Source organism: Narcine bancroftii, chromosome 13 (assembly GCF_036971445.1).
Source record: "Narcine bancroftii isolate sNarBan1 chromosome 13, sNarBan1.hap1, whole genome shotgun sequence".
NCBI classification, from domain to species: Eukaryota; Metazoa; Chordata; class Chondrichthyes; order Torpediniformes; family Narcinidae; genus Narcine; species Narcine bancroftii.
In genome coordinates, this window is record NC_091481.1 from 79,381,959 (window position 1) to 79,403,820 (window position 21,862).

The 21,862-nt window shown below is 49.2% G+C and overlaps 1 protein-coding gene across 5 annotated transcripts in view; it reads right to left on the reverse strand.

Moving 5' to 3' along the window:
* LOC138748245 (BRD4-interacting chromatin-remodeling complex-associated protein-like) overlaps nt 1-21,862 on the reverse strand; it is a 142,235-nt gene that overhangs the window by 42,100 nt on the left and 78,273 nt on the right. For 4 of the 5 annotated variants that reach the window (XM_069908078.1, XM_069908079.1, XM_069908080.1 and 1 more), the window contains exons 2-7: nt 19,345-19,485; nt 15,511-15,556; nt 9,608-9,650; nt 6,994-7,059; nt 2,304-4,184; nt 1,062-1,295 (exon numbers count right to left, since the gene is read on the reverse strand). In XM_069908078.1, coding sequence (XP_069764179.1) covers nt 1,062-1,295; nt 2,304-4,184; nt 6,994-7,059; nt 9,608-9,650; nt 15,511-15,556; nt 19,345-19,363 — 2,289 coding nt within the window. In that variant the 5' untranslated portion in view covers nt 19,364-19,485. The remainder of the gene's footprint in view (nt 1-1,061; nt 1,296-2,303; nt 4,185-6,993; nt 7,060-9,607; nt 9,651-15,510; nt 15,557-19,344; nt 19,486-21,862) is intronic. The other variant, XM_069908081.1, reaches the window with a different exon arrangement.

Here is a 21,862-nt window from a genome sequence, read left to right on the forward strand (position 1 = left end):
CTGACTGTGCCAGGTTTGCACTCTGTCCCTTCCTAACACAGAGTGCCTGGAATCTCCCCAATGAGCCTGCATCATCCAGCACTTAGGCTCTGGCCCTGTGCTATTTCTTGACAACATTTCCATCGCCAGAAATTTCTTTAAAGTCTAGTTTATTTCAGAATGATCATTTTATCTTCACTCCTCTGAATCTTAGTGATTTCCTTTTGGTTGAGATACTCCTTTCAAATTTAAATGATTAAAACCATTTTGTTTTCCTTCATGAATATAAAAATCACCCCAACTCCTCAACAACTTTTGTTCAAGAAGTTTTGAGAAGGCCGAATGTAGTTTTAATCTGGTTAATTACTCCCAGTTTTAAAGTCGAAAGTCTGTAAACACCACGGTTGAAGTGAAAACACTGCTGGAGAAACTCAGCAGGTCAAACAATGTCCTTTATCCAAGCAAAGATACATAACCAACGTTTCGAGCGTGAGCCTTTCATCAAGGTCATCGTACCCTTCCTCGATGAAGGGCTCAGGTCCGAAACATTGGTTGTGTATCTTTATCTGTGTTATTTAAAGGACACCGCTGAGTTTCTCCAGCTTTGCGTTTTTACTTTTTTGTCTAAAGAGGTTTTCAATCCTCTCAATCAATTGTCAATCCACTTGCCCTGGTTACAGACCCAGCAACTGTCCCCCCCCCCCAACCCTCTCAAGATCTATTCTGACTCAATAATCTGACCATTCCACTGATGCCTCTTGACCCTGAGATGCTCCAGAGGGTGGTTTGTTACTCAGTACTCTTTGCTGTGTCCCCTCTCATCTCCTCTACAAAAACTCTCCCTGGCTTTTTGAACTCTGCCAACTGCACCCCAAGGTTCCCTGGGACACTCTCTGACCTGACACGGACACCGCAGCTGATCCTGCAGCTGAGCCAAAACAACAGCTTTAATTAAGGATTTATTTTTGTTTTGCGCTGTTAAGGAATTTTCTGCAGTTTTAGAAACCCAAAGCAGGAGGTTTATTAGTAAAAGCATCAGAGAGTGAGAGATGGGGAGGAGGGGATGGGTCATATTGGACTACCTGACCGGCCAGGGTCTGCTGGAAGTGAGAGCCTGGCAGTGCGGGCGGCACTGTTTGTCCCTTGGAGTCTGGGGGTCCGGCCGCTGCCAGCCCCACGCTACTGCTGACGATCACAGAGGCGGGCACGCTGCTCGTGGTGACAGTCGGGGCCAGGCTGTGGGGTGACGGCTGGTTCAAGCCTCTCTCCTGCTGCAGTTTCAAGGCTGCCTGGTAAAGTTGCTGCTGCTTCTCCTCCTGTTGTAACATTCCAGACAGAGGAGTCAGCGGGGGTGAGGGAGTTGGGGTGGGAGGGGGTGGGTGGGGAGCCAGGGGAGGGCAGAAGGTGACGGTGAGGTGAGGGAAGAGAATGGGGGTGGGAGGAGCCATGGGGAGGGGCAGCAAAATTAAAACACAAGGGAGGTGCCAGGAACAGAACCAACTCTGACGCAGCGCTGGGCATTGACCCAGTACCCTAGTCCTGGAGGTCTCTGTAAACCTTCCAGTCCCCTGCACCCCTCCCTGTCTCTGCAACTTCCCTCCATCTTTGAATGTCTCTGTAACCCCTTCTGGTCTGCAAAACCCCTCCTTGTTCCTGTAAGCTCCTCTGGTCCCTACACACCCCCCCATCTCTGCAATCCCCCCACCAATCCCGACACTCCTCCTTGTCTCTGTGCTCACATCTGTCACGGAGGGTAACTGAGCAAGGGAGAAAGGAGAGAGGGAATTGTGGATGGAGTGTCCCTGGGGAGTGAATGGAAGGGTGAAGCCCCCACTGGGGAGGGCTTGAAGGGAAGAGGGGGAGAGAGAGATAGAGAGAGAGAGAGAGAGAGAGAGAGAGAGAGAGAGAGAGAGAGAGAGAGAGAGAGAGAGAAATATCCTGTGTGGGGAGGTGGGGGGATGAGTGCCTGGGGTTTGGGTTGGAGGGGGGGCCTGGGGACTGGAGGGAGGGATTTGCCAAAACTGGAAAATTTATCATCGACACCAATGGGCTGCAATGCCGCTCCCAGTTTGTATGGAGGCAAGAGAAGACTGGGGAATAATCCTACGTTAGTCGGGAGTTTGACAAGTCAGCGAGGTGGGTCAAGGAGACAGGGAGAAGGGGGGGTGAAAGGGGAAATGCGAGGCATGCTTCCAATGGCAGTGATGACAGGCCGAACGGCTCCTCCCTCACGGACAAGTGGGCAGGAGTGGGTAGGAAACGGCACGTGGCTGGAGACGGATGGGTGGTCAGAGGCACTGCAGTGGTCTCGCCGCCAGTCTCACCTGCTGGAAGAAGACTTGCGCGTTGTCCTGGGCCACAGCTGAACCTGAGCCTTGCTGGGCGATGACGATCTTGCCGGCAGGGGCCACGGCACCATTGCCGGCCTGGCTCTGCGATGCGCTGGCACTCTGCACCGTCAACAGGGAGGTCTGTCCGTTGCCGAGGGCCACCAGGCCTGCCCCGGGACCCTGCTGGGTGCTGGTGGCCGGAGGGGGTTGCATCCCGGCCGCTTGGTTCTCCCCTGCACCCAGCACGGCAGCCTGGCTGGGCAGTGTCACCCCCTGGACGACGGCGGGCTGACTAACCCCGCTGGTGCCCAGTGACCCCTGGCCTGAGGCTGAGCTCTGGGAGCTGAGGCCTCCGGCCAGTGACACCGGCATCTGGAAGAGGGTGGGCTGCCCCACTGCCCCTGGCTGCAACTGGATGGGAGCGGAGAGGATGTGCGTGGCACCATGAGCGTTCTGGGCTGCGATCACCTGGCCCAGGTTGAGCTGCCCGGCGAGGTTCTGGTTGGCCAGGATCTGAGCTGGCAGGGCCTGGTTCGCGATAATGTGGGTGGCGTTGGGTTGCGCCCCGGCCGGCTGGGTGGCCAGGATTTGCCCGGCCATGCCAGGCTGCAGGGCGGAGAGCTGCTGGGACAGAGGCACACTGGAGGCCCCAGACAGCTGCCCCTGCAACAGGAACTGGTTCTGGCTCTGCAACATGGCCTGGTGCACGTTCTGTGGCTGGATGACGATGCTGCCCCCCTGCAGGTGGAGGCTCAGGGGCTTGCCGAAAGCCGGCTGGGGGGCCTGGTGCTGCTTGAAGACAGTGGAGGAGATGGTCTGGGGAAAGCCCGCGCCTGAGGCGGAGAAGACCACGTTCTGGCCCGGCTTGCCGGCCATGAAGGTGACGTTCTGCTGGGCCTTTGGTTGTGGCGGCTGCGGGGGTGCCTCGCCCTGGATGGCCAAGGCTGCGCCGGTGAAGGACTTGGAGCTGATCTGGAAGAGCTTGTGCTGAACCACTCCGGTGGCAGGCTTGGGCTGGATGGGGGTGGGCGTCCTCTGCACGATGACGTTCGGTGCGGAGAGCTGCGCCTGCATCATGGCGGCGGCGGAGGCCGGCCGCGGCCCGGCGTGCCCCAGGGAGCCCCCAAAGAGGGAGTTGCCGTTGAGGGCAGCCGGGGCGGAGTTCTTCTGAAGCACCAACCCTGCATTTGGTGGGGACACTCCTGCTGAGCTCAAGGCCACTTGCTGCTGGTCGGAGGCGGGCGAGGAGATGTAGCTGACTCCTGGCACGGTGGTCACCTGGGTTGGTTGGCCGGTCTTGGTGATGATCTGTTGCGCCGGCTGGTTGATCGCCATGACTGGCTGGCTGGACAACTGCCCTACCACCTGGATCTGCCCCAGGCCCAGCGCCCCAGACGGGCTCCCGTTCGGCAGCCCCTGCAGGTTCGACACGGGCTGCAACGTGACATTGCCCAGCCCCACCTGCTGCAGGAAGGGCTGAATGTTGATGGCCTTGTTCACCACCTGGCCGCCAATGGTTTGCTGCTGGATCAGAGCCTGCTGGGCGAGGACAGCGGGAGGCTGCTGCAGGCCGATGAGGTCGGTGCTGTTGGGGAAGAGCTGGCCGCCGTCCCCAGCCTGTGAGGCCGGCTGCAGGGAGGGGAAGTGAAGAGAGGCGATGTCCAGGTCCGCATCCTCTTCCAGCGACTGCTCCGTGATGTTGGCCTCCTGCAGGCTCTGCTGCAGGATGTCGCAGGGTTGGTCGGAGTTCTGCAGGTTCGAACTCGAAGAGGGCCCCAGGATGTCATCCTCCAGGAAATCAAGGTCGACCGCACTGGAGGTGCTCTGAGGATGTCCACTGCTCAGGTGATTGACAGCTGCGTCCTGGACGTTGAGCTGAAAAGATGCAGATCTTTAGCAACACTTCAAATAGTCCAGTCCACTTGATCAACAGCCAGGAATTAAAATAGAAATAGATTCAAAACAAGTTTTTGTTTCTTTAATTCATATGCTCTGGACTTACCCTGGTCTGGAAAATTACTGGAGAGGTATTTTATCTTTAATTCTTGACATAAATTTAGAGCCAAACCCTTTTGGTTGCTCTTTTTGGAACAGTGGGAAAGGATGATGTTCTTTTGACATCAATTAAATGTCGAATTCTACCCTTTGCTTCTCTTTTGGCTAGGCGAGCGATATTGTTTTAGATGGAAGGGTGCTGCCCTGCCCACTCATGCTCGATGGCTGAGAGACGTTATGTCATGTTTGGACTTAGAAAAGATTCGCTATTCAATTGATAATTTGGGGGTAAGATTTCAAATGCTGTGGGGGGGGGGGGTGCATTTATGAGTCATTTTCTTAGTCTTTAATACAATACAATAATTTGATCTTAGTTTCTTTTCTCTTGTTTTAATTTTATTATTAAATATGATCATACAAGGTGGACAAAGTAGGAATGGGGTTTGTTTTTCTCTCTAATCGGGATAAAGTTATTACTACCTTGGAATTCCGATGATCCGAAATTGGATTCTCCGAAATCCTCACTTAGCTGAATTTAAAAAAAAATCTTGAATAAATGAGGATATCCGAAACAAATCAGAAATCCTCATTTAACCGAAATTTCTTTTCGAAGCCGAAATGATCTCACAGGTGGTAGAAAACAAATTCACCCGCCATGAAATGAGAACGACGATTGTCCTCGATTCAGGTAACACCCGCCCCTCTCCATTTTTTGTTTACCTTTTCTCTCTGACCCCCCCCCCGCTCTCTCTCACACAAGGCCTGCCACCGTCCACCCAGTCGCAAGAATCCCTTGTCCCGGCAGCAGCGGGGGCTTCGGTGGGAAGGTGTCGGGCAGTTGAAGACTTGCGGTCGGAGGACCCACAGAGGCGTCGGGCTGCCGGAGATAGCTTGTCGGAACCGGGATTCGAGAGGGCGCTGAGGCCAAGAAACCAATAAAAGAAGGGCTTCCATAAAAGGCCTTGGGTGCTGAGGGCTCCCTGATCGGCTCAGAGGTCTGGATCTGGAGCTCGAGTCGTCAATGGATTTAACAGCTGCAGGGGCTGCAGGGGCGCTGGAGGTGAATCCATGGACATTCAGTGTCTCGGAAGAGACCCTCTCCTGCTTCTCTTTCTCTTATGTTAAGAGCATCAGGCAAGGCTAAGTGTAAATTTCGTGTATATTACAGTTTTTGTAGTATTACACCACAATAAAGGAAATCTTGATCTGAATTTAGATTCAGATTGATCAGGGATTTGAACTCCTGTCGCTGGATTGTTGGTCAAGGCCCCTGGATGGTTAGTCTAGCAACTTGACCACAGCACCACCACCAGCTCATGCCAATCTTCCATTCCAGACTATAGAGGGGTGGAATAGGAGGAAGGAAGAAGCAGTGGTGCCATGCAGGTGACACCAGATCTGTGGCCCATTAATCTAACACCCCCCCCCCCCCCCCACAACCCTGGGAAATGCAGCAGGGAATTGAGATGAAGCCACAGCCCAGGGAACGGAGACAACGGGAACCCTCTCCCACAGAGTGGGACAAGGCAACCAGAGCTGGCTGTGGAGACGGACAAGCCAATTGGAGAAAGGCGGAGGTGGAGCCAAGCTGCATAGCAAGGCCCGTTTCTGAACTGCCAGCGCTTTCAAGTCTGATCCACTACACAAAGCTCTCCAGGCTTCTGCATATATTAGAAGGCATGGTACATCACCCTCTCAGGGAAGTTGGAACAACAGTACCAGGAAGGCTAAAATGAGCAGAAGATGGATTCAAACAAATGCCAGACATTCCAAACTTCCAAAACCAAACGTTGTGGGAGAGGGAGATCGAGGGCTCAGAGACCTGAGCTCTAATTGGGCAGAGAACAGATTAAAGGCCTCCTCATGAGTGGCACGGTTGGCATATCGGTTAATGCAACGCCTTTATTGCGCTTGCGATCGGGACTGGGGTTCGAATCCTGTGGTGTCTGTAAGGAGTTAGTACGTTCTCCCTGTTTCTCCGTGGGTTTTCCCCGGGAGCTCCGGTTTCCTCCCACCATCTGAAACGCATCAGGGGTTGTAGGTTATTTGAGCGTCGTGGGTTTGTGTGCCTGTTACCGTGCTGTATGTCGAAGTTCTTTTTAAAAATATCCCCACCTCTTACTACTGAGGACCACAGGAGAGCAGCCTGTACCCCAGAATCGTTCAAAATTATGAGGGGTACAGACCGAGTAAATGTAGGTAGGCTTTTTCCACTGACATTAGGTGAGACACAAACTAGAGGACATGGGTTAAGGGTGAAAGGGGAGAAGTTTAGGAGAACTTCTTTAATTAAGAGAGTGGTTGGAGTGTGGAACGAGCTGCCAGCTGAAGTGACGAATGTGGGTTCAATCTTAACATTTAAGAAAAAAATTGAACAGGTACGTGGATGGGTGGGGTATGTAGGCATATGGACCAGATGCAGGTCATTGGGACCTGGCAGAATAATAGTTTAGCACAGGCTGAAGGTCCTGTTTCTGTGCTGTACTGTCTTGTGGTTTCTATGTCCATGCAGGAGGGGCAAGGAAGGGGGAAACTTGGGAGTGGAATCGACTTTGGGAAGAAACACCAGGAAAAATGAGAGCAACACTGAACGTTTGGTGTGAGTCTCACTCAGCACACCCGACCAGTCGGTTTGCATTCAGCGCAGGTCACCACACAAGGAGAGAAGGGGAGGAAAGGCAACACTTACAGATGCGTCAGTGAAGAAAGCGCTGGCTGGATCTGCGGTTGTATCGAGGAGATCCTCACCATCGAGCTGTTCATTAAATTAAAAGCACGTTTAGAAGTGGAACCTGGAAGTGATTGGAAGCAAGAAGCAGGGCTGGAAACACGACCCCTGACTGAGATCATCTACAACTGGACCAGATGTGGAGATTTCTTGCGACATCATGGACCTTGAGTCTCATCCTGTTGAGTCACTAGGGGGGCTGCAGACTGTAAAATTTTTGTGCAGTGTTTCAACAGATTATTTATCATTTTTTTAATAAAAATATCCCTGTAGTTAGTTCTTGTATGTATCAATATACCTACAGGGCTGAAACTTGATGCTCATTGACTTTTTGACCTTCTAATGGGCTTCGGTCAGAGCTGTCATTATTACCCAATGACGCTTCGAATCACGTGATTCTGTCTCCATGCACCATCAGCACACGCTGTTGTTTTCATTGCTGCTGGGCGTAAGATATTGTAATTTAAAGGTGTAGTTTTAATTTAGCTAGTTGTTTATCTCACGACTATTCCATTCAATGATATATGGGATTTATGAATAACATTAGTCCGAAAAAAATTATGAAGGATTCTGAATGGTCTGGCACGGGAGGAGGTCCATGGGGTGGGGGGGGCGGCGGGGTGACACTCTGAGTTACTGCACTGGGTGACACCACCCTAGTTGAGGTATGTCACTGTAAGGAGGTTTTATAAATGTGACCAGGATACCAAGAGCAAGGGGTTCTGACCCAACGCAGCCCCTCAGCTAGGCAAACATCGATGTCCCACTCAGCTCCCCCCAAGGAGATGACTCTCTCGATGGATTCAGCATTTGATCTCCCCCCTCCCAACCAGAGATTGCCTTTCGAGAGCGAGGAGTGCAGACAGCCTGCCAACTCCTCATGATGAGTGAAATATGCCTCCCTGCACGGGAGACCCCGGTTCAATCCTGACCTCCGGCGCTGTCCGTGTGGCATTGGCACACTTCCCCGTGACTGCGTGGATTTTCCATCGATTGCTCTGGTTTCATCCTGATCCAATGATGGGATCATCTCCACCTACCTGCCTCCCCCCCCCCCCCCCACCACCGTATCACTTGGTAGTTTAAATAGGCCACTATAAATTCCACCCCCCCAGCATAGAATCTAAGGTCATTTTATGAAAATGTCGGGAAAATAAAATGGAATTGATGTTCGATTAGTGGAAACGATTGGTTATGGATGGCGCATCTCGATGGGCTGTTTCAGAGCTGCACCTTGGGTTCTAAAATTATTGGAGACAGCAAGGTGGTTTGCACTTCATAACCTAGAGGGAGGTTAGAGAAGGAGTAGGGGGTGGTGGAGGAAGCGGTAGCTCATTGGCATGACATGAGTCAAACAATACCGGGTGGCAGTAAAACACAAAAATCTGCAGACACCGTATTTGGCAGAAGTCAGAGCTTGGTCTGTTTTTTTTGTGTGCAACCAGAATGGATAAGATGGGGTGAATGGCCTCTGCTGCATATTTCCATCGCTATAAAAATAAAGCAGGGCCCAAGCTATCAGGCAGGGATGCCATGAAGGGGTTACTTGGACAGATGAGGCTGATTGCTTGATTACTTGAGGAAGGATGTACTAGCTTTGAAGGCAGTCCAGAGGAAGTTCACCAGATTGATTCCAGAGATGAAGGATTGGCCTGTAAGGAGAGATCGAGTCGTCTGGGTCTACTCGCTGGAATTTAGGAGAGGGGAAACATAAAATTATGAAAGGCATAGATAGAGAAGAAGAGGTGGTTAAGTTGGTTCCATTGGTGGGGGAGACGAGAATTAGGGGATGAGGCCTCAAGGTCCAGGTTAATAGATTTAGGATGGAGATGAGGAGGAACTGCTTTTCCCCCAGAGGTCAGTGAATCTGTGGAATTCACTGCCCACTGAAGCAGTGGAGACGACCTCAGTGAATATATTTAAGATTGGATACATTTGACAAAATAGGGGAATTAAGTGATACGGTGGGGAGGGGGGAGGCAGGTAGGTGGAGATGATCCCATCATCGGATCAGCCATGATTGAATGACAGACCAGATGGCTGACTCCTGCTCCTGTTTTCATGTCCAATGAGGCAGTTCAGGGAAGCATTAATGAGCCTGAGTGGTGCCAGTGGGAATAAGTCTTTCAGCTGGAGCATCTTAGAAACCAATCGTGGACTTAGAATTGTCTTAATAAAGGGTCTCACTTGACTGTCCATTTCTCTCCACAGATGCTGCCCTGTCCTGCTGAGTCCTTTCAGCTTCTCATTGACCACTCCAGCATTGGGCGAGGCTTTAGTGCTTCTCTAGTCTTACTACGGATTCGGAACGATCGACTTGAGAAGGGAAGTGGACAGTGATTTCACCCAGGGCGTTCAAGGGCAGAGTGCCCCACCCAAAAACGTCAGGCATGATATAGACGATGAGGAAAAGATGGAACATCATGTGCTCTTCATCAGGAGTGAGTGCCAGGCTGAACGGCCTCTATCACTCTGTGGTCTCCAAGACAAAAATTTCACTCTCCAAACATTGAGACCAAAGCTGGGGCACAGAATGTGAAGCGGCGCAGATCCCACAAGAGCAAATTAATCTTACCTGGTCTGAACCATGCAGGAAGTCATTAAGGGCCTGAGGGTCACTGTAATGGGAGAGAGGACATTTTAGAAAAGTCTGCAGATTCACTTAATCAGATATTTGGAACCAATTGCCACTAATCAATTGGAATAGACCCCTAGTGTGACCACCGATATTAAAAGTTTGAAATTAAATCAGAATATGTTGTTTTTCACGCTCCCCCGTCAATCTAGCAAGACACACAGTGTGACCTGGTTAGGAAGTCCTCTCCAGTTCGCAACGGAGGTTTCATCAACAGTACCTCCAAAACCCATAAACTCCTCCACAAGACAGCAGGGAAACATGACCCCCTGGAGGCTAAAGGGATAAAACACTAGCATCTGTGGGCTCGGTGCTGGAGGTAAAACCACAATGCTGGAGAAACTCAGCAGATCAAACAGCGGACTTTATGTAGCAAAGATAAAGATATATAGCCAACCCCTTCCCCTTCCTCTCCCCCCAACCCTCTCTCTCACAGACTGCCCCACACTGGCCCCTGGTCCTTGTTTTCCAATCCTCTCTGCCTTTCTTGAAGGACCAAGTAAAAACACAAGGCTGGAGAAACATAAAGAAAGATAAAGATACATAACCAATGTTTTGGGCTTGAGTCCTTCATCAAGGTAAGAGCAAAATGTAGGCAGGTGCCTGAACAAAATGAAGGGGGTGGGGGCGGCAGCAGATGGCAGGTGGATAAGGGAGGGAGGGCCCACCAGCAAACGGGGTTGGGGGAGTGGCTCCGTGAATGGAGAAGGAAGAGGATAGAGGAAAGGAGACAGAGGAATGGGGAAGAAAGGGAGAATGGGGAGTGGTCTAGCAGAAACAGGAGAAGTCGATGCTCATGCCATCCAGTTGGAGAGTGCCCATTAATTAAGTTTTGCTCCTCCAATTTACAGGTGGTCTTGGTGCGACAGTATAGGAGGCCATGGACAGACACGTCAACATTGAAGTGGTTGGACACTGGGAGATCCCCGTCACTAATGTAGACAGGGCGAAGGCGCACAGCGAAGCGATCTCCCAGTCTGCGTCCAATCTCTCTGATGTAGAGGAGAACACTGGACGCCGTAGCTGACGCCCACGAATACACAAGGGAAGTGTTGCTTCACTTGGAAGGACAGTTTGGGGCCCGAATGGTGGTGGGGGAGGAGGTGTAGGCGCCACAGGGGAAGGTGCCGGGGGGAGAGCGATTGCTTGGGAAGGAATGAGTGGACGAGGAAGTCGCAGAGGGAGTGGACCCCCGGAAGGTGGGGAGAATGGTCTGGCGGTGGGATCATTATACCACCCCCCCCCCCCCCCCCCCCCACCGCCCCGAATCACACAGCATTGGCATTCCCTCATCAGAATCCTGGAACTCCTTCCTACAGCCCCCTGGGACGTCTGTATCACACGGGCGCCTGCGGTTCTAGGAAGTTCACCAGCGCCTTCTCCACCAGGAGTGGACAGTTTGATACATATCAACTCGGTTTCCCTCTCTGCCTGTCCTGATACATTAAAAAAAAATTTTGTATTTTCAGTTTTTCGATGAGAAATTAAATTGGCCAGCTGCAACCCCACAAATGATTAAAATCTGAAGCACACAAGGCGATATCTGAGAACCTCTACTCATGCTTCAACAACGATCAAACCCAGCAACCACACCAGAGCTGTTTAATTGACGGACAAGGACAAAAATAATTCTGTGGCAGTTTAACAGAAATCACACAATTTAGAAGCAGGCCTGATAATGGTCAAGAGGTTTGCAGGCTGTGTGCTGCTAACTGATGAGAGGAGGGGCTGCAGACACAAGTTCCAGTTGGAACGCTAATGCTTTCGGTCTGGTTCGAGTCCCAAAGAAAGGCTCCTTCACTGGACCGTTGGGTGAAGTTGCCCAGTGGGGGAGAAGCCTATTAGTGCTCCATTGGCGGGTTGGCAGCCAAGCATCCCATCAGGAAGGGAGCTCCACTTCCTGCACTTGACTGAAGCTGTCAAAATATAAACCTCAACACCATTCGGAAATGCCCAGCAGCTCAGGTGGACTTGGTGTCTGGCGTTGTGGAAGTCCTCTCAAGTCACTGCCCCGTGGGAATCCAGCAGCCAATGGGCTTCCTTCCCGAATCACGGGGAGGAGGTGGGGTGGGAGGGCATCACCAAGTGTCTGGTGGAATAACTAGACAGTAGGCTGGGCTTTTCAGCCTTGGTTGGGAGCCAGCTTGAGAAGGACAACTCTGATTTCAAACCTGGGTTGATGGGACTCTTTAGTCACATCTAGAAGGACATTCTGATGTAACACCTACGACCTGAGAATCTGGCTGTCACCATCCCAGTGCTAGGCCGTGGCAGATAAACCCAGGTAAAAAATGGGCAGGCTTGAAGGTCTACAATCCTTCCTACACTTTTGATTGTGAAGCCAAGCCATGACTCACTCTTACTAAAATATATCGCAACTAAAACATTGTCCAGCTCTCATCCCAAGGGTTCTTCAACAAACCAGCAGACCCTATTGCAGTGTTTTGCATTCGGCTCGATGGCCAGCCAACCTTGGCCAAAGGAACTCTATTGTTCTGTCAACCCGTACCTTGCCCAAAGCTCAGAAGCATGGGCCTGAAGAGCAAGCAGTACTTGAGAAGCAAACCTTTTAAATACTCGGCCTCGCACGCTCCGCACAGGCACGGAGCGTAGACTCGGCCCAAACTCAGCAATGACAAGCAGCCTGGGAACAAACCGACTGAATGGAGATCAGTTAACATGGCTGCCTCTTGGTGCTTCCCAGCTCCAAAACAGTCCCGTCAGTTCAACCCACAGAAGTGCTGGAAAAACTCAGCAGGTCACGCAGCATCCTGCGTGAAGTAAAGGGTGGCCAACCTTTCAGGCCTGGGGCCTTCGTCGGGTCTGCAAACCCCATCACTCCACATTTTCCCTCCAGTCCTGCATCTCGTTTCTCTCTTGCATGGTCTTCAACATGTGCTGAGATTACACTGGACAATGAAGATTTTTGCTTCCTGAACACTTTTGGGTGCATTTTATGGATTTTGGCTGCTGATCACGAAAATCACCTTAAATTTTCCTACCACGTACTTTTTTTAATTAAGATGAAACCTACTTTTGTGGTTTCCTTCCACATTTTAAGTCTACTAGTACATTGCCCACAAAGCAAGCAGTCAGGATAGATGCAGAAAGGCTATAAAAGCAGCTCACACGTACAGATGCTGTGCATTACATTGATCATAGACTGAACGCATGTTGATGGACATGTTCTTCAGGTTATACCATAGTGGGTGTACTTAACAATAGCATTTATTGTCTTCAGGAGGAAACGTCTTGTCAGTGTCGCAACAGTTGTGATACATTTATGACTGCACTTATCAAGAAAGCTCTTCTTTCAGTTGCAAAATTGTTGACCAAGACCAACACTAGGCTCCTCACATTTGTTGTGCAACATGTGCTGTCAAGAGACCTTGGCTCAGCATCAATGTTCCCTTTAATTTGAGTCGTCAATGTGCACATTTTATTCCTGTGACAAAACTCTGGGCACATCGGATGCTTGTGCAAATGTAAAGTTGAAATGGCTTCAAGATCATTTTTGGCCCAGCCTATCTCTCATGGCTAATAAAACTGTATTCACATGTTTTAATATCATACAATTACGATTGCATTCTACGAAGTAATGGATTTAGTTAAGATTTTATTCTCTACTTTGTGCGCACGTTAATTTCCTTTGTGCAGTGGTTGCAAAATATGTGTGCACAGGGAACAGTGCACAGCTTCATTATGTGATTAAACATCTTGAATTCAATAAAAGTTCATTGAATGTTTCTCCAACTTCCTACATGATATAGCAAATCTGAAATGACCTTTGTGTTCAGCTTGAAGTGGTCTAGCCTAGAGTCCAATTATTTTTTTTTTAAATCAGGAAGCAAACCTTTGAAAAAATTTGTTGTCCAGTGTTATTTTACCTCCTATCTACACACCAGGGTCATCTTACAGAGAGAGCCCAATGAACACATTTTGGGGGGGGGGGGGGGGGGGAAGACGAGGAAACAGGAACACCTAGGGGAACCCACACAGTTACAATGAGCAAACCCAGACAGCACCAGGGGTCAGGGTTGCCAGAGCTGTGGGATGGCAACATTGAAGGCTGCGCCACTGTGCCAGTCTGGACAACACTCTCCACCCCAAGTCTCCAATGGAAAGGGGAAGGAGATCCACAGAGAGACCTCTACCCTCTTCAAGAGCGGAGAATGGCCGAACGCACTGGATGGTAAGTAAGGAGGAGGAAATGGAGAGGGTGCAGGAGCAAGCGCCCAGGATTCCATGTGGAATAAGATCGAGGAATAATCTAAGAGGCAATTCAGGATGTGTTGGACTGGTTTCCAAAGAGAGTTTTGTGGCTTGATCCTGAATAATAATTCCCCCACTCTCAACTGTGTTTAACACCTGGAGCAATGGAGCTCCCGGAAACTTTGGCATTTGGTGCCAGTTGACCCACTCCTGCACAATCCGATCTGTCCTCGTGACCATCTGCACGGACACCACAATGCCCTCCACCATTGGCAGAAGAGGTACTCGGACTAGAGTCAACATGTCCAAGGTCCAAGTCAAAGACAGACAACTCCGTCCGAGAGGCAAGGCAAATGCCGGGCACGGGTGCACCGTGTCATCTCAAGGACAGTGGATGGCATATGCCATCTCAGAGTAGGGTTGGGAGACCTGAAGGCTGGGGATCAGTCTGATAAGGATGTAATCTTGTGAGAGGCTGGCCTCCTCAACAGGAGGCTCAGAACCATGACAGTGTTTCCTCTTGCCACTGATAAATCAACGAGCTTCTCCTGACTAAAGCAGGGCAAGCAGCCAGGGATTGGAGCTTGTCCTGGGAATTTGTGATTGGATAGCATGGAGGGATGGAGGGATAACTTCACCATCCGCTGCTTCCTCCCCCGAGAACCACGATTTCTTAGGCAAAACACTTCCCTTGTTTAATGCAGCCGCTAACCTCTAGCTGATTTTGACATGAAGCTGGAGCGCTGGTGTCCAGCAAGTGGGTTAGTTTGATCCCCAATTTTGCCATGTTCCAGTGGGAGGTCCTTTTCAGGAAGAGGAAGAGCAAATTGCTACTTCACTCTCCTGCACATCACCCTTGGGCATCATCTGAATCTCACCAAGAAATTGAAGTACAAAATACATTATATGAGACGGAGATGCTCAATCTTTATCGGTCTAAGGCCCACTTGGCTTCCGGCCTAATGCGCCATGACCCACTCGTGGCAATGACTGAGCAATATTTTCAAATCAAAGGCAGTGTTAGAAACACATCTTTATCTAATTTAAAGTATTTTATGGAACATTCTTAAAGACCCAGGTGGAAACACTGTGCGGCCCACCAGTGTGCCATGGTCCACTGTTTGAGAACTGCTCAAGGGGAGGAAAGTTTAGGGGAGACATCAGGGGGAAAGTTTTTTTTTTAATATAAACACAGTGCAGTGGGTGCCTGGAATGCATTTCCAGAGGAGGGGGTGGAGGCTGGTACAATAGGGCCACTTTAAAGACAGGCACATGGATGCAAAAAAGAGGGTTATGGGATTGAGGTAGGAAACGTTTAGTGGTTCTCAACCTTCTTTCCACTCACATCCCACTTTAAGTAATCCCTAGGCCATCAGTGCTCTGTGATTAGTAAGAGATTGCTTAAGGTGGGATGTGAGTGGGATGGGAAGGTTGAGAACCACTGGGTTAGATTGTTGAGTAGCTTTATAGAGGTCTGCAGAACATCAGAATCAGAAACATCATGGGCCGAAAGGCCTGCATACTATGCTGTAATGTCCTTTTCTGTTGGAACTGCAGAACACAAACCCTTCACCCAAAAAAAGTGGAAGTGGCAAGAATGACTGCTGGCATGGTGGTTGCTTGGTACGTACCAAATTACATCTAGCAGACAACGTCCATCTTCATCATCCATGTCAACTGCAAAGGCAAAGAGGAACTATTACACACCCACACATCACTGCAGTCGTCAACAAAAGGACAAAGGGATCTGCACCTTTCCGGACTTCAAGGCACTTTGGGGTATCACACCCACGGAAGTTGATTTTTGGAAGGGTAGTCATTGGGGGTAAAAATAGGAAAGAGAACTCCCACTAAGCTCAGGAGGAAGGGAAGCTCAGGAGGAAGGGAAGCTCAGGAGGAAGGGAAGCTCACGAGGAAGGGAAGCTCACGAGGAAGGGAAGCTCACGAGGAAGGGAAGCTCAGGAGGAAGGGAAGCTCAGGAGGAAGGGAAGCTCAGGAGGAAGGGAAGCTCACGAGGAAGGGAAGATCACAGGAGCTGGTCTCTGTGTCCAGCATTACACGCGACTTCCCTCTGCGTCGGATGCTACTTTGGATCTCAACTGGCCAAGCAAGAATTAAGCTCTCGTCCTCCTGATCCCTGGACCTGTCACGGGAGGGACAGAGCAGTTGAGCTCAAGGCCACAACGTCGACTTGCTGCGGGTACCACAAGGTGTGTGGTACTGGACCAGAGTCACTCTGCGTTCCCCTGTGTGGAGCGTATATATTAGATAGATGAGGAGAACGGGCAAAGAGCTGGCAGGTGAAAGAATGTTGGAGAGTGTACGGTTGAAAACTTTGGTGTAGGAAATAGATGGGCCGACTATTACTTAGATGGGGAGAAAATTAAAAATTCCGAGGTGCAAAGGGACTTGGGAGATCTCGTGTAGGATATCCTCAGGTTGAGTCGGTGGTGAAGAAGACGAATGCAATGTTGGCGTTCATTTCTAGAGGAGTAGCATATAAAAGCAGGGATTTAAATTTATTTAAAAAAAAATTTAGACCTACAGCACGGTAACAGGACATTTAGGCCCATGATTCCTTGCCGCCCAATTTACACCCCATGAACCTAAACCCCCGTTTTAAAGGGTGGGAGCCCCAGAGAAATCTCACGCAGACAAGGGGAGAGCATACAAAACTCTTTGCAGTGTGAATTCGAACCCAGGTCCGGCCCCGATCACTGGCACCATAAAGGCGTGGCACTGACCGCTACGCCAACTGTAACGTTGAGACTCTATAAAGCACTGGTGAGCCCACACTTGGAGTACTTTATTTGAGAAGACATACTGGCGTTGGCGAAGGCTCAGAGAAGATTTATGAGAATGAAAAGTTAGCATGTGAGGAACATTTTTCGGCTCTTGGACTGTACTCATTGGAGTAGAGAAGGATGAGGAGAGGGAATCTCATAGAAGCATTTCAAATGCTGAAAGGCCTGGACAGAGTAGATGTGGCATGGTAGGGTTTTTCGGACAAGGGGGCATAAATTCTGGATAAAGGGCTGTCAATTTAAAACAGAGACTTGGATAATTTTCTTTAGTCAGAGGGTCTTGAGTCTGTGGAACTTATTGCCACAGGCGGCTGTGGAAGTTTGGTCGCTGGGTGTATTTAAGGCAGAGATTGACAGGCATTTGATTAGTCAGGGCATTAAGGGTTACAAAGAGAAAGCCAGGGAGTGGGGCTGAGTGGGAGGATGGATCAGCCCATGATTAGAATGGCATAGCAGACTCGATGGGCCAATGGGCCTACTTCTGCTCCTATATCTTGTGATCGGAGCAGCTTTGTAATGACATCAAGCGACAGAACATCCAATGGATGGTCAAATCCATGGGTCATAACCAAATCCGGTGGTTCTCTGCTTCCTCGTTTCCAGAATAATAAAAGGGTTGGTGGGTAAATATGGCCTCAGCATCCTACTGTAGAATACCTGGGGAAGCCCACCTGGTCATGAAGAGTCCATGCCAACAATACACAGACAGCACTGGAGGTCGGGATTGAACCCGGGTCCCTGGAGCCGAGAGGCAATGGAACTATCTGCTGTACCACCCTGTCGCCCTGCGCAATTGGGTACCGGCTGTAGCAGAGGGCAAGAACAGGAGCCTGAGCATGCAGGGAAAAAAGCACAGAAGGCCATTCAGCCCTTCAAGCCTATCCTGCCATTCATTGAGATCTGGGCTGATCGAGCCACATTCCCCATTTCCTTTAATTGACTTAGTCAAGACAAATCTACTCAACTCAGAACTGAAGTTAACAATTGATGCCACATCAATGTGGGAGAGCACCTTCATCTTGTTTGCCATTTCCACGATTTTACCGTAGATTCCTAACTCCAACCTGGCAAATTTTGATGATGTCCACTGGTGCCAGATTCCCCAACTAACAGGTCTCTCTGTCTACATTATCACATCCCCCGAAAGAGACTTTTGCTGCCCTTTGGACATTTTGGCGTCCACAGTTTGGCCACCCCCGGCACAGCAGAAACTCCCTCCCCCCAGGAAACCGCAATGGCAATGGCAGCACTAATGGTAGTTGTCATTAATATATTGCAGGACATTAATTATACGTAGGTGTATGCAAGTTTCCTGTTAATAATGCCCTATCACTTGTACTGAGGGCTGCAAATGTAGGTTGCTCGGTTTGGATAACAGTGGGTTTTTACTTTCAACCGCTTTATCGCAATTTCTTGTCAAAAGCAGCATGATCAACACTGCAGAGAGAGAACGTACGGTGACAGTGGTTCTTGTCTCAGTGAGTCATGCCAGATGTGGGAAGCATAGAATCTATTTTACGACAACTGGATTGCTTTTAATGAGTGTTTTTAATTTTTTAATAATTTTACATTCAATTAATTAGATTCCATTATATGTAATTAAACTTACATTATATTGGTTTTTTTTTTTCGATTATTCACCGACTGTTTTTAATAATTTAAATACAGGCACTCCTCTATATGCCCATCCGCACAAACGACTGAAAATTTGTTTAAAAAGTATCAAGAAAAAATTTAAAATTTACATGGTGTATTTGACAAACTATAACAGGGATTCAGGGCACGTAAGAGCCAAAAGGTGCATACTTACCTTGTTAGTTGTCGTCCCAGGGTCCGTAGGCTGGGGGCAGCCATCTTGATTCCTGTGCGCATGCGCGAGTCTTCGGCTGGCGCATGCGCATTTCACATATTGGAGTTCAGTTGGCACGTGCGTGAGCGTTAAGGGCGCAAATTCATTACCTTTAGGGCGCTTCACACTCATGTGTGTTCACGCTCGTGTGTGCCAACCGAACTCTGATACGTGAACACTCCGCGCAGGCGCTAACCGAAGACTCGCGCATGCACACAGGAATCAAGATGGCTGCCCCCAGCCTATGGATCCTGGGATGCTGACTAACAAGATAAGTACAAGGTAGATGATGAAAAGTTTGATTAAAAAGTTTGCTTGAAGAGTTATTATTCCATGTGCAAGGGCAAAATTCCAACTTACATTCATTTTGAGATACAACCAACCCTTCGGTCCCAATTATGGTCGTAAGTTGGGGAGTATCTGAAAACCGCTATAAGCTATGAAAAGCCCTTGTTTGCCGGAGGAGCGGTTTCCTGGGGGTGGGTGGGGAGGGAGTTTATGCAGCTTCAGGCAATGCTGCAACACTGTGGGTTCAGGGAGTGTGGCAGGACGGAGTCGGACAGCAGACAGTGAGTGGGGCGAGCGGGCTAAAATATCCAGCTCCAAACTATGGGGACCAAAACGTCCTAGTCCCCACATCCCCTGTACCATTCACTGAACAAGTAAAACCACCCCTTCCATCTCCCAGCGAGCAAGAGAAGGGCAGGAAAGTGCAAGAGGAAGGAAACGTGGATTGAAAACTCTGCCTTATTTTTCCACAGTCTACTGGATCTGCATCAAAGAAGCAAGGTGCGCCATCGGCCTCAAGTTACCTGCATGAGCAGACATCATAGAAATCCTGGAACGTGCCTGGTGCTTTAAGCGTCTCTCGCTTCCCTATTGCAGTGTAGAATCTGCCAGAGGCTGCTCGATACCCACATTACGGCGCGTGTCAGATTGGTGCAATGCTTTGCCTGCACAGAAAGACATTATTACAACCGTGCAATTAGAGGGACCTTAGGGTCCAAATGCATAGATCTCTCAAGGCTACCACGCAGGTTGATCGGGTAGTTAAGGAGGCTTATGGTATGCTGGTCTTCTTTAGATGGGGTGGAGGGGTGGGGGGGGGTTGAGATCAAGAGCCGTGAGGTAATGTTGCAGCTCTATAAAACTCTGGTTAGACCACAATGAGAAAATTGTGTTCAGTTCTGGTCACCTCATTACAGGAAGGATGTGGAAGCTGTGGAGAGGGTACAGAGATGATTTACTAGATCGTTGCCTTCATTGGATAACACGTCTTATGAGGGCAAAGTCAGTAGCGATAGGGATTTTCTCTTTGAAGGAGGGCAAGAGGTGGCTTAACAGAGTTCTACGAGAGGCATAGCTAGGGTGGACAGCCAGCGGCTTTTTCCCCCAGGGCGTCAGTATCAAATACCAGAGGACATCTATACAAAGTGAGGAGAGGTTAGGGAAAACATCAGGGGTATTTAGAGAGCAATGCATTCCCAGGGGTTGTGGAGACTGGTACAATGAGGACACTTAAAATACTTTTACACAGGCATGTGGATGAAAGAAAATAGACGGCTATAAGGTAAGGAAGGCTTCAGTCAGCACAACATCATGTGCCAAAGGCTTCTGCTGTAACGTTCTATGTTGAAACCCTCAGAGTCATCACGACTTGTCCATGTCTGGCCCATTCCCCTACACCCCTGTAATGGTGTCTCTCAGAACGGCCCTTTTGAATTCCTTCGACTGTCATGTTACCCAAAAAAAATGTATTAAACACAAAATTCACCAAATTCTGTCTGCCGTAAGGCAAAGAGCCTCTATGAGCATAGCCCGCTGCCCCTAATAATAAAGCAAAAGGGAGTTCCTTCAGAGACACTGAGTGTCCGTGGATTTGCCTCCAGCTTCACAGACTCCTGTTTGATTCACTGGCCACTTGAGCGGCCGTGCTGCTTTGAAATGTGGGAGGAAGCAAGTAAGTGCACCTGGTAAGAAACCAGGCAGCCACAGGGAGAGCGTGCAAACTCAACGTGGGCAGCACTGGAGGTGCAGATTAAACCAGGTCTGCAGAGCTGCAAAGCACCGCCACTATCTTGTCAACCAAATTAAAAAATTTAAATTTTAACTTCACTGAAATTTTTAAAAAATTAGACATACAGCTCAGGAACAGGCCATTTTGGCCCACGAGTTCCTGCCACCCAATTAGCCTACAACCCCCGGGAAGTTTTGAACGGTGGGAGAAAACCCCCATGAAGACATAGGGAGAACGTACCAACTCTTTACAGACAGCATGGGATTCGAACTCCAGTCCCGATCGCTGACACAGTAAAGGCATCGCACTAACTGCTATGTCAACCATGCTGCCCCCTCCTGTCCCATTGTAACTCTTGTCAAATAGCACCACCTAACATAGTGGTTCCCAACCTTTTTCTTTCCACCCACATCTCACCTTAAGCAATCCCTTACTAATCATAGAGCACAGATAGCCTAGGGAATACTTAACGTGGGATGTGAGTGGGAAGAAAAAGTTTGAGAATCACTGCTCTAGACTCAATTGTTACTAAAATATTTTGCTTGAGAAAAATTGTTATTGGCTCATTTCCTTTGGAGTTCTGAAACCATGCACATAACGAGTCAATGAGGTATGATTAAAACACTGGTTTTCAAACTTTTTCTTCCCACCCTAAGTAGCCCCATACTAACCACAGAGCACCGATGGCAGAGGGATTACCTAAAGTAGGATGTGAGTGGAAAGAAAAAGATCGAGAACCACTATCTTATATTATTATGCAGCCTTAATATATAAACTCAGATTAGATCGGTGGTTCTCAACCTTTTTCTTCCACTCACATCCCACTTTAAGTAATCCCTAGGCCATCGATACTCTGTGATTAGTAAGGGATTGCTTAAGGTGGGATGTGAGTGGGAAGGGAAGGTTGAGAATCACTGCTCCAGACCCAAATGTTACTGAAATATTTTGCTTGAGAAAGATTGTCAATGGCCCATTTCCTTTGGAGTCCTGAAACCGAGCACATAACGAGTCAATGAGGTACAATTAAAACAGTAGCTTTCAAACTTTTTCCTTCCCACCCACACACCACCTTAAGCAATCCCTTACGAATCACAGAGCACCGATGGCCTAGGGATTACTTAACGTGGGATGTGAGTGGAAAGAAAAAGGTTGAGAACCACCGCTCTAATCTGAGTTTATACTTTTAAGGTTGCATAATAATCTGAGATAACCATTCTTAATGGGGGTCATACAGCACCCCTGGGGACCACAGCATATTTAATGGGCACCAGGAACAGAAAACAAATATTTTTAATAGTTTTTTTTATGTAGTC